The 15268-nt window shown below is 46.3% G+C and overlaps 1 protein-coding gene across 1 annotated transcript in view; it reads left to right on the top strand.

Moving 5' to 3' along the window:
• Positions 1 to 233: 233 nt before the first annotated feature.
• Positions 234 to 15268, top strand: part of polr2a (RNA polymerase II subunit A) — a 32541-nt gene continuing 17506 nt past the window's right edge. The window contains exons 1-11 of the mRNA XM_048524161.2: positions 234 to 551; positions 5795 to 5927; positions 8183 to 8319; positions 8744 to 8917; positions 9756 to 10037; positions 10583 to 10744; positions 12155 to 12375; positions 12611 to 12743; positions 13129 to 13253; positions 14064 to 14274; positions 14778 to 14987. Coding sequence (XP_048380118.1) covers positions 465 to 551; positions 5795 to 5927; positions 8183 to 8319; positions 8744 to 8917; positions 9756 to 10037; positions 10583 to 10744; positions 12155 to 12375; positions 12611 to 12743; positions 13129 to 13253; positions 14064 to 14274; positions 14778 to 14987 — 1875 coding nt within the window. The 5' untranslated portion in view covers positions 234 to 464. The remainder of the gene's footprint in view (positions 552 to 5794; positions 5928 to 8182; positions 8320 to 8743; positions 8918 to 9755; positions 10038 to 10582; positions 10745 to 12154; positions 12376 to 12610; positions 12744 to 13128; positions 13254 to 14063; positions 14275 to 14777; positions 14988 to 15268) is intronic.

The following is a 15268-nucleotide window of genomic DNA, read 5'->3' on the forward strand; positions in this document are numbered from 1 at the left end:
AAACTTCGGCAGCGCTCGGGTCTTTCCGTCACGGCTCCTTCCCTCCCGTGAAGGGGGCGGGCTCCCGATGATTAATGAGATGCGACGAGCCCGACCAATCGCCGGCGTCCGGGCCGACATATTTCCATACGCCGGCGTTCGAGCCCGTGCGGTACCGGGGAAGGTAACCCCGCGGCCGCCTGAAATCTATATAAAGCGCCGCACAAGCGCCGCAGCCTTCAGATGCGCTTTGAGCGCACCCGGAGCAGAAGGGAAAATTCGGGACGGTGACAAACTGTTGCCGGGGCAGGCTAGTCACCTCAAAGGCTAGCCTACAGTTGGGAAGGCTTGCCGGTGCGATTGTGCCTGTTTCGTCTCCGAGACTAGGGGTTTTTAATAGTTATCGTTTTTAAAAAATATAAGGTTTTATTTCCCTCTCCCTCCACCCCTGACGAGACGTCGCTTGGCTTCTGGGAGTTTGAACCATGCAAGGACCTCCTTCCGGAGACAGCGCATGCCCACTGCGCACCATCAGAAGGGTCCAGTTTGGCATCCTCAGTCCAGATGAGATGGTATGTACTGGGTTTGCTTTCTCCCTTGTTAAAGGTGCAAAGAGGGAATTCTAAAGACTCTTTCTATTCCTTTTGAATTGTAATTTCTTTTAAAATTCAAATTACGACTGCTAACTAATTGCATTTGTGTTTTTTGTTTTAATTTGTGTAATATGCTTTACTAAGTAGGGTAGGAAGCCTTGGCTTCTAGTTTTCCTCTTAATTCCTTTCCATAGATAATTCAGACCAAGGGTTTGCATGCATTTTACAGCTTTTATGTTTTTATATTTGAGACTTTTAAGTAGATTGTGGTTTGCATGTTCAAGCTATTCCCTGGATCACTCTTGGGCTATAACTGATGTTTGAAGTGCCTTTTTGTACTGAATGCCTTCCCTCTTGTTGTTGTCTTTCTGCCTTTTCCTCAGTTGTGCCACCTTCCCCCTTCTCTCCTCATTCTTTCCTCCCCCCCCCCCCCCCCCCCCCCCCCGATTTCTTCTAGACCTTCTTTTCACTATAGTGCTCAGCTTTACATGTGGCATGGTTTTGGACTGTTGCCAGTTCAGTGCTGGTTTTTTAAACTTCTGGAGAAAGTGGCGCCTTGTACACTTCACCCATCCAGTTGTATAATCCCCCTTTCATAGCAGGTTTAAAGGGATGTTGTCTTGGACCAGCGAATGTTCTTTTTATTGAGCCCATGAATTATTGCCCAGACTTGTGGAATTCAGTTATTGTGTCACAGAAGGGTTTTTGTTTTTAAATAGTTAAAGATATTATGCAAAGAGTCTCATTCTTAACCCACCTTTTCAGAATATCTCTCCCAGTTTTTAAAAGCAATCAATCTGCAAGCTATTATTAATTTAGATGCTGCTGTTCTGATAGGACATGACCTGAAATTTTTAACCCTTTCTCTCCACAGATGCAGCCTGACCTGTTGAGTTTTTGAGCATTTCCTATTTCACTTGAACTTGGCCTATGAAAGTGCTCACTAAGTTTTTCCATGTTAGTGTTAACTTATAATGCCACAAAATATTGTTTTCCGCACCCCCCCCCCCCCCCCCAACCACATTAATACCACACAAAGCCCTCTGGGCCCAGTTCTTGAAGTCAAGTAAGCTGTGTTTGCTGGCAGACTGTATAATTTTCTCTCCTTTTGGTGCAACAAGCTGATTCCACCTAAGTTCTAGTTTCAGTCACCCACCTTTTTCTGTAATGTACTACGAATCAAGCCGTAAAACCAGCTTCAATCATAGTTGCCATTTCAATCCAGAAAACCGGATGTAGATGGTACCCAAGATAATAGGAACTGCAGATGCTGGAGGGTCTTGGCCCAAAACGTCAGCTTTCCTGCTCCCCGATGCTGCTTGGCCTGCTGTGTTCACCCAGCTCAACACCTTGTTCTCTGTAGACGGTGCCTGTTCCTCGTTGAAGCAGTGAAGATGTCGGCTGGAGTTAGATGGTTTTTAGACTTGCTACAAACCTTGCTGTCCTTTTACCTGCGTTCTTTTTGTGATCTTTCAAGGATTATAGAAACCTGACTGGTAGGTGCCAACATGACCTAATTGAGTGTTGGAGCAGACTCCTGCCTGAATTGCAGACAGTGCTCTTCCAGTTGGATAATCTCAACGTTTCTTTTGAAGTTGCTTGGAATTTTGAAAGTGTTGAGTAAAATGCTTTGTTTTTCCATCCTGACCTTTCATTTCCCCCTTTTAATGACCACAAATGGGGTTCCACCACAACGGCATCCAGTGTTCTGCAGGGTGATCTAATCCTCCACCTTGGACCTTCCACTGCTGCCTGCGAGTGTCTGAAATGGTGTTTCAACAGTAATCAGAAGACTGGAAATGTGTGTGCTGCAGTTTAGCAGGGAAAGTTTGGAATGTTATCAACAGCTGTATATTGATGTAGAGTGTATAATGAAAGACTGCTTTGTGGTTTTAACATGTTGCAATGCGCCCTCAATTGCACCTGGTATCTTGGACCTCCTCCTATCTGTGTGCCTCTCTTGAGTCTTGTACAGTCCCAGTACAATCCTGACACCAGGGATGTGGGCAAGAATAATACATAGAGTTGCACAGCTCAGTTCGATTGGTGTACAAGCCAGACCCAAACCTGCTGAAATCCAAGCAACAGTTATGGATTGATGCTTGTCCTGCTTGAGGTATTCTGGGAATGTTCGTCATGGCTGCTGAGTATGAAGTGTGGTAAATGCACAAAGATCTGTTCTTCATGGGGCATATTAACATGATTGTATAATTGAGTTTGTGAAGCAATATTTTATAATAAAGCAGAAATTGCTAATTGGACTTTTTATGTTGTAATTGTTTTATTTTTCCCTCTTCTTACCTGCACCATTGCTAGTTTCAGAACAATAACCCTTTATGGTTGTTGTTGGACAGAATCCATTAAAGTGGAGTGCACATTTTCCCTCACTCCAGCTTAGCTCTCCATACTCAGGGCAATAGTGCAGGATAATCAGCAACTGTTCTTTGTATCCAGCCTTCTGAAAGTGCTGATTGGTTCCCATATCTACTACATGCAAAATGCATTATGGAAATACTACAGCCATCATTCTGGAATGAATCTCAGTTGAAATTCAGTTCATAGAACACTCTTCTGAAGAAGGGTTTAGGCCTGAAACGTCAGCCTTCCTCCTCTGCTTTGCCTGCTGTGTTCCTCCAACTCTACACCTTGTTATCTCTCAGCACATTGACCAGTTGGGTTTTAGATGTTTAGGGAGGAATTTCAGAGCTCAGACAGTTGAGGACATTGTTGCCAATGGTGGAGTGATGGAATTTGGAGAATGGATTCCCACTGTGTAGTGGCTGGGGCTGTTAGTGATGGTGGAAGCAGATGACCATTTTAAAGTTGAGATCTTGATGGGCCACAGCCTAACCGAGGCCTGTGAAGGGGAGAAGTGGGTGTTGGGAAGATGCTGCCATAGATACGGGCAGTAGAAGCTTGGCTGTAAACTTGCAAAACCTCCAAGCTCGGTTTGCGTTCTGTTATTTTGTAGTAAATGCTTTTTATGCAATTTGAGATGTTGCCAGTGCAGCGTTTATTAAACTTTGCAGCATAGTTGATCATTGTCAGCTTCTCGTGACAACTCCTCACATTAATCCCTCTGATCCCACAGCCCTGCGACTTATTCCCCCAAAGTAAAAACCCAGCTCTACACAAGTTAAGAATCTGCCTGGAACTTTCACCGTATAGTGGTGACCAGCTTTAATGATAGCGGTAGACTGCTTTAATACAGCCATTTGTAATTAAGCCTAACTTACCTTTAAATTCATGATCTTCCCTGGCCACAATGTTTGCAAAAAAGTTATTTGGTTTGAGGTGGCAAATGGGTTTCATCCATGCCATCCAATTAACTTCCTGCATGTCTTCTGCCTTTCAGATCCCTACCCAGTGAGTCATAGCTCACTCCATGTTAGTTGGCTCTGTTTTGAGGCTGCAGAAGTTTACCAAATGCCCCTCCCAGTGATGAGTAACTTCATTGAGTGGTTGCAGAGCTGGGATTGAACAGAGAAGCCCAAGGGAGACTGAATAGATGTGCTCAAATCATGAGTAGCTTTGATAAAGTAAACCTGGAGAAACTGTTTCCACTGGCTGCAGGGTTGGAAGTGGAGGGGGTGCTAATCTTACCAGTCATGAAGCTGAAGGGAGGTGACTCAACATCCTGTTTGAATGGATGTTGGAAATGGGTTTGCTAGCAAGTTTCCAAAGGAAATTGGGAGAACTTTAGAGAGAACAAGGTGAACAGGCCAGCTAGGCTGCTGTTTTGAGCAGGTGTAGGCATAATGTGCAAATTGACCATACCTATTCTGTGGGTGGTGCTAATCATTGAGGTTTCTAACCCAACACCCCTAAGGCCCTTAAGTACAATGAGCACAAGAATGTGCTCTGAGTTGGTTTGTGAAGTAGATCTGAGGGCAATGTGTCCTGACTTGGAGCCAGAGTTGCCTGTAGGAGGTATGAGAACTGCAGATGCTAGAGTCAGAAGTGTGGAGCTGGAGGAACACAGCAGCCCAGGCAGCATCAGAGGAACAGGAAAGCTGATGTTTTGGATCAGGACCCTTCTTCAAAAATGGGCTTTCCATTTAAAACCCACTCTTTCCTGGCAGGACGATTTATTCAGACCCCTTTAAAGGCAATAATCACATGATCTTGTACCTTTGCAGTTCTGTCACTAGAAGTAGATGTGTTGAAATGTCTCACTCTATCCCTGACCCAGACTTTGATTTAATATAATGTGTAGTTGGTATTTTGAGCACAGGCCCATAGCCTCTTAAACTTCAACTGGCCAGTAATGAGATTGGAGAGAATTGGGTAACTTTCTTTTCCAGTCTGTTTTTAATCTGATCAATGGTAATGTAACCCTAACCCTATCACAGGTGTAGAGATGAGCTTAGGGAGATAAAATCTGCCTTAGGTATGGGTGATTGTATGACCAGTTGGTTGATGGCCCAAAGGAGCAGTTATCAGATGAGAATTTTTGAAAAAGGTGGCAGTGGTTACAAGCCAGCACTTAATCCAAAAGGCCACAATGCTGCTTGGAGGTACCTGTCCCTTAGGTGATGCTGTCACTGGTGGCACAGAGGCCTAAATGCAAATTTACATTCTGACTGTATTCACTTGTTTGCCTGTAGCCCTTCTTCCCTCAACCAGCTTGTGTTGACTTCTGTGACCTTCCACAACAGATGCCCATGCAATTCAGCTAGCCAAGGTAGCTTGTGTTGACAGTTGGAGTGTGGATCTATTGCAATGAAAGAAAATCATTTGCTACACAGCAAGATCCTGTGGACAGCAAATGAACAAAACCACACCTTTGACCTTGCTGGTTCTAATAAATCTGATCAGGATTTAAGGCAAATTTATTTACCCAGAGCTTGCTTCCCTCTTGAATTCCTGTCCCTCTGACTAAGCCTTTGGGTCGTCTTTGCTAATCTCCTTACGTGGGCTGGTATCAAATTTTGTTTGTTAGTTGTGTAAATCACCTTGGGGAATTTTATGGTGGAAACATTACACCAATACAAGCTGGTGGTGCTCATGTAGAAATCAAATGGAAGTAGTTTGCATTCCTGGGTATGGCATAAACCAGGGAGAAAAGGACAGGAGAGCATGCTGGCAGGGTGAGATGAAGATAATGTGATGGAGAGTGTGCAAGATGACTTGCATGGACCATCTGCAGGAAACTGGCCTCTTTGTGTGGTAAATCTGCAGTTAGAGAATTCCTCTCACTTTGTTTTACTGCCTCTTCCCAGAAACGAATGTCTGTGACTGAGGGAGGCATAAAGTACTCCGAGACCACAGAGGGAGGCCGGCCGAAGTTGGGTGGCCTGATGGACCCTCGCCAAGGTGTCATTGAAAGAACTGGAAGATGCCAGACCTGTGCAGGTGAGTGATTATGCCCGGAAACAATGCTCCGTTGTGCCTTCCTGTCTGTGTTTAAAGCAAAATGTGTCAGACTCCTCTTGTAGTATCCTTACTTGATGGCTGGCTCAGTAACATCTCTTTAGTTTGTGCGATGGTCCCTTTATTTGTGTTGTCCTTCTCTTAATCAGATTTTTGCATATAGTTGCTATCCCGTAACATACTCGAGTTGTGATTCAGTAATGTAACGAGCCACAGGTCCAGCTCGAACTCGGAAAGCTCGAATTCAAAGTTAATGAATTTAATTCACGGCAAAAGTGTTGATCAGGAACAGTGAAAGTATCAGATGTCATAAATTTCTGAATTATGGATCTCAGGCCTGAAGGAAGCAAGTTCAGCTCTTCGGAGGGAAATGTAGGATTGACGGATAATGCTCCAGTCTCTAGTTAGTATTGTCTTGTGACAAGATCCAGTTACGCAGTTAGTTAGAAGTGACGATTGTGGGGGCGTTTTCCTGTTTTGGTGCTTGCCCTCTTCCCTAAACAGGACTGTCTGATCCACGTCTGCACTCCACTTCATTCCAGTTACTGGGAGAGTGTGGACTGGCTGTGACAACTTCCCTGAAGTGTAGGACACTGAGGGTTATAAAATCATAAGGGTCATAGATAAGGTGAATGGCTGAGGCCCTTTTCCCCAGGATAGGGGAAGCCAAAACCAGAGGTGGATAAGTTTAAGGTTAGAGGGGAAAGATTTAAAAGGGGCCTGAAGGGCAGTGTTTTCTCACAGGGTGGTGCATGTATGGAGCAAACTACCAGAAGGGAGTACAACTAGAACATTCAAAAGACATTTGGACAGTGAAATGGATAGGAAAGGTTGAGGGAGATATGGGACAAACAAAGCAAATCTGGATGAGTACATGAATAGGAAGGGTTTGGAGGGATACAGGTCAAAGGCTGGCAAACGGGACTAGATCAGTTTAGGATATCTGGTTGGCATGGACAAGTTGGACCAATAAGGTCTGTGCCCATGCTGTATAACTCTGTTTAACGCTAACTGTATAAATGGAACTAGTTGAATTTGGGAAACGTGGTTGGCATGGAGGAGTTGAGCCAAAGGGTTGATTTTCTGTGTGGTATTACTCGACTCTAATTCTATTAGGCATTTTGTATGGTGCTGCTAACAATGCAAAATATTTGTCCAAACTAAAGGAGATGTCACAGCAAGTAGCCAAATGCCTGCTCGTTGGTAATCTTTTGAAGGAGGCTTGTGTGAGAAATGACTATTAAGGGAAGGGGTTCCGGACCTTAGGCCCACAGATGGTGGAACTATGGAAACTGGGGAGAAGCCACAGAGCAGAATTGGAGGAGCTCAGATTTTAAGGTTGTGATCTGAGAAAGGGAGGAGGTGCCTGCTCACGAGTTTAGAAACCAGCTGAGAATTTTAAACTGTATTGCTGGACCAGGAGCCAGTATGGATCAGTGAAACCAGGAGTGACATTCGGCGCTCTGAAGTTCAGTCTAATGTTATAGTCTTCTAACCTTCCCTGTTTCTTCAGGCTTTTCTGTGTTTAATCAGTAGCTTTCAAAGATATCAAAAGGTGATTTCTGTTTTTATGGTCTCAACATTATCTCCAGTCTCTGCTCTCTCCAGCACCCTCCAGATCTTTCAAACCCCAAATATTCTGGTTGTTTTGCACCCTCAGAGTTGGGGATGAGGGAAAAGTCTGACAAGACTTCGGACTTTCAGCCTCACTTCCTGCAATTATGTCTGGTGCTCAGAGTTTGAAATGACCTCCTGTCCTTTCTAACACTTAGTTTCTGATGGAGGGATACTGCATAAAATATCAACCTGCCTGGTTTTGTGCAGAGCCCGAATCATTGACACTGAAGAATTTGTTCATTGTGGTTTCCCTCTCTGGATAGGAGATTTCTGGGTGGGAATTGATGAGGCTGAGTTGGGGTGAGGTGGATTTGAGTAGGAAACCTCCAGCCCATAAGCCTTCCCTGCCTCTAACCTCCTGTTAGGTGGAGGGATTTAATGGGGAGAATGGTAATGTAATGAAATGCCTCTCAGAAAAGAGGGCAGGACCTTTTAAAGCCATTCATTGTGGAATGGACTGAATGGCCCCTCTGTGTTCATATGGTTTCTTCAACTACACCAGTTTATTGTGGAGGCCCTCATGTTGAGGGGTAAGGACCCCTGGCTGATATTTCCTGAGGGGATCAGACTAGAGCCATGTCCTCTGGAGTATCTGACAGTCCGTTGTGTCCACTTTGTAGGTAACATGACCGAATGTCCTGGTCACTTTGGACACATCGAACTGGCAAAGCCTGTATTTCATGTTGGCTTTCTTACAAAGACGATGAAAGTTCTCCGGTGTGTCTGTTTCTTCTGTTCCAAGTTGCTGGTAGATTCCGTAAGTAACATTGTTTGTTTTTTTTTCTTTTCTGCATCATGTTTCCAGCCTCTCAGGCTGGGTCCATGCTGGTATTTCAGCTCCCTGTGTTCCTTTTGCCACTCTGTCTATCCTTCTATTCCTTCCTCCCTTATGTTTACCCAGCTTCCCCTTCAATACATCTGTCACTGCAGAATCTGTTGAGTGCATCTAAATGAGGGCATGCAGTAGTGGATTTCCTCATGTTGTGGATCCCTCACTGCTCTGCACCTCCCTGGTGTTTACACCTGGGCATGAGGGTTTGAACTGTTGATATCACTTGATCAGAAAACGGGCAGAAGGGGGGCACAGTTTGTTGACTGGATGTATCTGTGCTTTGGGCAGAGAAAAACGTGTGAAATGGTCTAATCGTTGGGAAATCTCTTTTGTCTCCTGTCATTACCAGAATAATCCCAAAATCAAAGACATTCTGATCAAATCGAAGGGGCAGCCCCGGAAACGCCTCACTCATGTCTATGACCTGTGCAAAGGGAAGAACATCTGTGAGGGGGGCGAGGAGATGGACAACAAGTTTGGAGTGGAGCAACAGGAGGGTGAAGAAGATCTCACCAAGGAGAAGGTAATCATTCCCCTGAGCATTTTACTCCATATCCCTGCAAAGCAATGTGTAAGAGCTGGCCATCCATACACTGGGCTGCAGCTCACTGAGAGCAATCCAATTAGTCTCCCTTCCCCTACACCTCAGCCTCTGTCACTTCTCCACGAATGGCTTTCTGTATCCAGTTTTTGTTCCTTGCTGTTAAACTTGTCAAACTATTCCATTGCCTCATGTTCCATGTTCTCGTTACTGCATTTTCTCTTGAATCCCTTGACAGGGGTCTATAGAATCATAGAGCTGTACAGCACAGAAACAGACCTCCTTGGTCTAACTTGTCCATGCCGATCAGGATATCCTGCATTAATCTAGTCCCATTTGCCAGTATTCAGCCCCATCCCTCTAAACCCTCCCTATCCATGTCCCCATCCAGGTGCCTTTTAAATGTTGTAATTGTACCAGCCCCCACCACTTCCTTTGGCAGCTTGCTCCATTCACACACCACCCTCTGTGTGAAAAAAGTTAGCCCTTTAGGTCACTTTTTAAATTGTTCCCCTCACCTCAAACCTTTGCAACCCCCACCCTGGGGAAAAGACCTCACCTATTGACTCTATCCATGCCCCTCATGATCCTATAGACCTCTCGAAGGTCTCCCCTGAGCCTGTGCTCCAGGGGACAAAAATTCCCAGCCTATCTAGCTTCTTGCTGTAGTTCAAACCCTCTAACATCTCAATGTGTTATCAGTGACTGCCTTTATATTCCCCCCCCCCCCCCCCCCCACCCCCATCTTCCCCATATCAACCTGAGTGTAACGTGCTTGTGACTGGTGAGTGTGATGATTTGTTGTTTGTCCTTGCTCCAGGGTCATGGAGGCTGTGGTCGCTACCAGCCTCGCATTCGGAGGGTGGGCCTGGAGTTGTATGCTGAGTGGAAACATGTGAATGAAGACTCTCAGGAGAAGAAGATCCTGCTGAATCCAGAGCGCGTGTACGAGATCTTCAAGCGGATCACGGATGAGGAGTGTGTGATCCTGGGTATGGATCCCAAGTATGCAAAACCAGAATGGATGATTCTAACGGTCCTTCCTGTGCCGCCGCTCTCTGTGCGTCCTGCAGTTGTCATGCAGGGCTCTGCCCGAAACCAGGTACTGTCCTTGTTGGATCACTATCAGAGTACTGTGGGCACTCCATGGGAAAGCAGAATATAATGGGCGACAGGCGAGCACGTGGTCGGGAGGCAATGGGGATGAGGAGGAACAGACCAAGGTAGAAGGGGAGATGTGAGAAAGGATGGGCTTAAGGATTTGGGTTATGGTCGGGTAGGGGGTTGTACAAGATAAGTGATAAGGCTTGAAGTTCAAGTAGCAGCATTAAGTGCAGAAGAAGAGGTTTGTATGAGTAGGAATTCTGTGTGGGATCCCAGTTGGAACATCTAGGCACATGGCTGGAGTCTGGATCCAGTTCAGCTTTGGATTACCAAGTACTGGTGTACGCTCAGGCTGTGTATTAGTGTGGGGGGAATCACAAGGCAGCTGTATCCCAGCAGGATGGAAAATCAGACATTTGGGGGCCACAGAGAAAGGGAGTGAGCATTAGAGGTAAACACAGCTGCTTGACACCACTCAGGTCTTGCTTTCTCAGTGACTTTCTTTGTAAATATACAACTGGAGTTGTTTTTCCTCCATCTCAGGATGACCTGACCCACAAACTGGCTGACATTGTGAAAATTAACAATCAGCTGAGGAGAAATGAACAAAACGGAGCTGCCGCTCACGTCATTGCTGAGGACGTCAAACTCCTGCAGTTTCACGTGGCCACCATGGTTGACAATGAGCTGCCTGGACTGCCAAGGGTAAGTAGGGCTGGGCAGTGTCACCACTAAGGGCAAAGGTGCCCTGGTGCCTGCTGCAGAGGGATAGGAGGGTAGGAAGCAGAGATTGGTTCACACAAGAGTCCTCTTGTGGGAGTGGTTGCCTACTGGATTTCAAGCCTGACCTCTAGCTATGTTATGTTGAGATTGTACAGGATATTGGTGAAGCCTCTTTGTGGAGTACTGTGTCCAGTTCTGGCCTTCTGTTATAGGAAGGGTATTCTTATGCTGGAGAGGGTGCAGAAGAGCTTTACCAGGATCTTGCTGGTACTGGAAAGTTTGTGTTATTAAAGAGGGGCTGGATAGGCTGGAACTTCTTTGAAGTGTGGGAAGTTAATGGTGACCTTTTTATAGAGGTTTATAATGTCACAAGGGGCATGGGTAGGGTGAGTGGCAGGTTTCCTCCCCCTAAGCTGGGGGTTTAAAGACCAGAGGGTATATTTTTAAGGTGAGAATAGAAAGATTTTTAAAGACATGAAAGACAACTTTTTTAAACACTAGTTCATATGTAGAATGAGCTTCCAGAGGGGGTAGTGGGTGCTGGTGCAGTTATGATGTTTAAAAGACATTTGGATAAGTACGTGAATAGCAAAGGTTTGGAGGAATATGGACCAGGGAGAGGAGGTGGGACCAGTTTAGTTTGGGATTATGGACTGGTTGGACCGAAGGGTCTGTTTCAGACTCCTACAGTATGGACACTCCATTCCTATCCAGCAAGTTGTTTGGGGGAGGAGGGGAGAACCTGAAAGCTTCCCTCTTGGGAGTGACATCCTTAAAGGAGGAGTGTCAGTGTCCATGGAGACTTACCCCACTGACGTGCTAATGTCCATGCTGGATCTGGCATGAACAGCATAGTGCTCAAGGGAGTGCTGCCAGTCAAAGCTGGCACCATTCAATGCAGCATTAAACCATGCTGCAGTGTGGTGTGGCGGGTCCCCAGCCATAATAGAAAAGAGCTTATTTCTGTCATTAAACTGGATTCTCATCTTAAAGCATTCTTGAGATGTGGGTGTTGCAGGCTGGGCCCAGTATTTGTTGACTGCTCCTAAGTGCCCCTTGAGAAGGTGGTGGGCTGACACTTTGAATTGTTGCTGTCTGATGACTTGATGTTTGTGGAACCATGCTGCCTAAAAATGTATATTTTAAAATATACAGTGCTGACACTTTTTAGAATTTGTGCTTCAGGATGTGCGAGGTTAGCGGAGGTCCATTTAAGGAGCAAAACTTTCACTGCTGCTATAGTGCTGCTGAGATAAAACCTGTCCTGTTCCAAACAAGCAGCAGTTTGAAGTTGTTCCATCCAATTGTGCAAACAAGTACAGGGGTTTCACAAGTCAGTGATGTTGCTCATGTGCTGCACAGTTCTACTGATTTTTTTATTTTAAACTTCAGGCAATGCAAAAGTCAGGCCGCCCACTGAAGTCCCTCAAACAGAGGCTGAAGGGGAAGGAAGGGCGTGTCCGTGGAAACCTAATGGGGAAGCGTGTGGATTTCTCAGCACGTACAGTCATCACGCCTGATCCCAACCTCTCCATCGACCAGGTTGGTGTGCCACGGTCCATTGCTGCGAATATGACCTTCCCAGAAATCGTCACGCCATTCAACATTGACAGGTTAGTGCACCTTACTGGGGCAGCAGACTGGTTGGCTGCCTGTTGTCATTCGTTTTGGAGGGATGTTGAATAGGGACCTGCCCTCTGTCCCTTAAATGCCCTAAGCATGTGGGGCAAATAGCACTGCATTGGAAGCTCACTGTTATTTAATCCAGCAAGGCCAGGCTCATTACTCAGCAGCATCAGAGTCTCTGGCAGTAGCTTGACCGTTACTTGTGGTGCTTCCTTCTTGCAGGCTCCAGGAGTTGGTGAGGAGAGGGAACAACCAATATCCGGGTGCCAAGTACATCATCCGGGACAACGGTGATCGAATTGATTTGCGCTTTCATCCAAAACCCAGTGATCTTCATCTTCAAATTGGCTACAGGGTAAGTGCAAGGTGCCTGTAGGTGGGGTGCAGTTATACTGTCACTGCTGTTGCCAAACTGTAGTTACCTCCAGTTCTGAAATGTGTTCTTGCTGTGGCTGGAAAAGGTAGTACACAAAAGCACATCCTGCCCCTGTTTTTAGACCCTTTAGCCCCTGTTGAGGCTGTTGCTTTAACTTGGTCATCAGGAAGGATACATGCCCTGTCACCCCATTACTTGTACTCCAGAGTAAATGATCCTGTTCCTTGGGAGTTTGTACATGGAAGCTGCAGCTCAGACCAGGCCAAGCGTGCTGTATGGGAGAGGAGGAAGGTCTTGTCAAAAACTGCTTTGGGTTCTGCCTGCACCAGCCATTTACTGTATGCCTGCTGTCCTTGCGTTCCAGGTGGAAAGGCACATGTGCGATGGTGACATTGTCATCTTCAACCGACAGCCCACGCTGCACAAAATGTCCATGATGGGCCACAAAGTGCGGATCCTACCCTGGTCAACCTTTCGTCTCAATCTCAGGTGAGTGTTCTGCTGCCTTGCTGTCACCTGTCAGCATATCCTTGTCCAACTACCTCTACTTTTTAAATGTATCAACATTTTTGCTATGTCTGTGGGAGCAAGTCCCACATTGTCATCACTGTCTCTGAGCGAAGAAGCTTTTCTTGAATTCCTGAGGATTTGATGGTGTGTGTGTCCTGGTCGTTGCAACCCTCTGCCATTATCCTCCCTGTGCAAGCGCTTTGCGGATGGCTGGTTGTTCAATGTCTTAAGTCTCCATTCGACCTGTATTTGTCAGGCTGACCAGCCTGGGGTGTCCAGGGAGCTTAAGCTGACTGAGATTGTCCTCAATTGAATTGATGGCTGAATCTGCACCCCCCCCCCCCCCCCCCCCCCCCCCCCCCCACACACACACACACACACACACACACACACACACACACACACACACACACACACACACACACACACACACACACACACACACACACACACACACACACACACACACACACACCTTTCCCACTGTCCTGTGAGAGCTGAGTCTGGTTTAACTCACTATTGTGATACTTTAGTTGGCTTGTGTTTCTGATTCAGGATTGATGCATCAAGGAGGAACTGAGCTAAAACTAAAACAAAAACCAGGTGTAGCAGTCAATATCTGTGCAGTAAAAGTGGGCAAGGACCAGGTGGTGATGGAACAGTACTGAGTCCTGACTGTCATAGGCTGAACTGTTCAAGCCAGTGTGCTTTGGCAGTTTATCGTTCCATAGGATCGGCCCTTTTTTTTAAAAAATGACTAACAGGAGCTTTTTCCCCGTCTCTATACAGCGTGACCACTCCATACAATGCTGATTTTGATGGTGATGAAATGAATCTTCACTTGCCCCAGTCCCTGGAAACCCGAGCAGAGATCCAGGAGCTGGCCATGGTGCCCAGGATGATAGTCACCCCTCAGTCCAATAGGCCCGTCATGGGCATTGTGCAGGACACACTGACAGCTGTGCGCAAGTTCACCAAGCGGGACGTCTTCATGGACCGGGTAAGAAGTGTGGTTTGTTTTCAAATAGACTGTTAAAGTTCTGGGTTCTAAATTTGTGTTTAGGAACTCTCCTCTGATTATATCCCCCCCACCCCCCAATTCCGTGCCCAGTTCGCGCTGAGCGAACCTGCCACAGTCAGGACTCTGAATCGAAGATAGTAATTATCATCCGTGTCACAAACAGTTACTGATGCTTCCTACAGTGTTTTGCTGGTGAGTGCACTCGGGCACAGCTTCTTGGGAGTGAAAGCCATTTCTCAAGCTGACTAATGTGCGTGTGGAGCTTCCTAATGGAGGGAGTGCCCAGTTACTCCTGGTGGTCAGGAGCAGTGACCACTCGGTGCCTGTAATGGGCTTTCTGGTAGAATAATCACTTGTCTTCCGTATCTTTAAGTTGGGTTGATATCTGGAACACTGTCTCCCTTGGGGAGTGTAAGTGGTAATGCTGTTGATATTTGATTGCAGGAAACCTCTGACCTGTTTGTTCTTCCTCCTTGCCCCAGGGGGAAGTCATGAACCTGTTGATGCATCTCTCAACCTGGGATGGGAAAGTTCCCCAACCTTCCATCCTAAAACCAAGGCCGCTCTGGACTGGCAAGCAGATCTTCACCCTGGTCATCCCAGGCCATGTCAACTGTATTCGTACCCATAGCACTCACCCAGACGAAGAGGACAATGGCCCTTACAAACACATCTCACCAGGTGACACAAAGGTCAGCCCAGCTTCTCTCTTCTCTCTCTTCCTGGCATCCCCTACTCCCCATAAAAAGAATGGTGCTGCTTTTGTACCTCCTCAATAATCTGATTGTAATATTCCTAGACTAATCAAATGCTGTACAAGAGCCAACAAGGGAGACAGTTGTGTAGTGTTTCCAGTAGCCAACTTGGCCATTCACTCTACACAATCCTCCACCACCACCTCCCTCAAAATCATCTTCCCTCTATCAACAGCCCTGAAGGGTCCTGACATAAACTTTTGCTCCTCAGAAGCTGC

This window comes from Stegostoma tigrinum, chromosome 45, assembly GCF_030684315.1.
Source record: "Stegostoma tigrinum isolate sSteTig4 chromosome 45, sSteTig4.hap1, whole genome shotgun sequence".
NCBI classification, from domain to species: domain Eukaryota; kingdom Metazoa; phylum Chordata; class Chondrichthyes; order Orectolobiformes; family Stegostomatidae; genus Stegostoma; species Stegostoma tigrinum.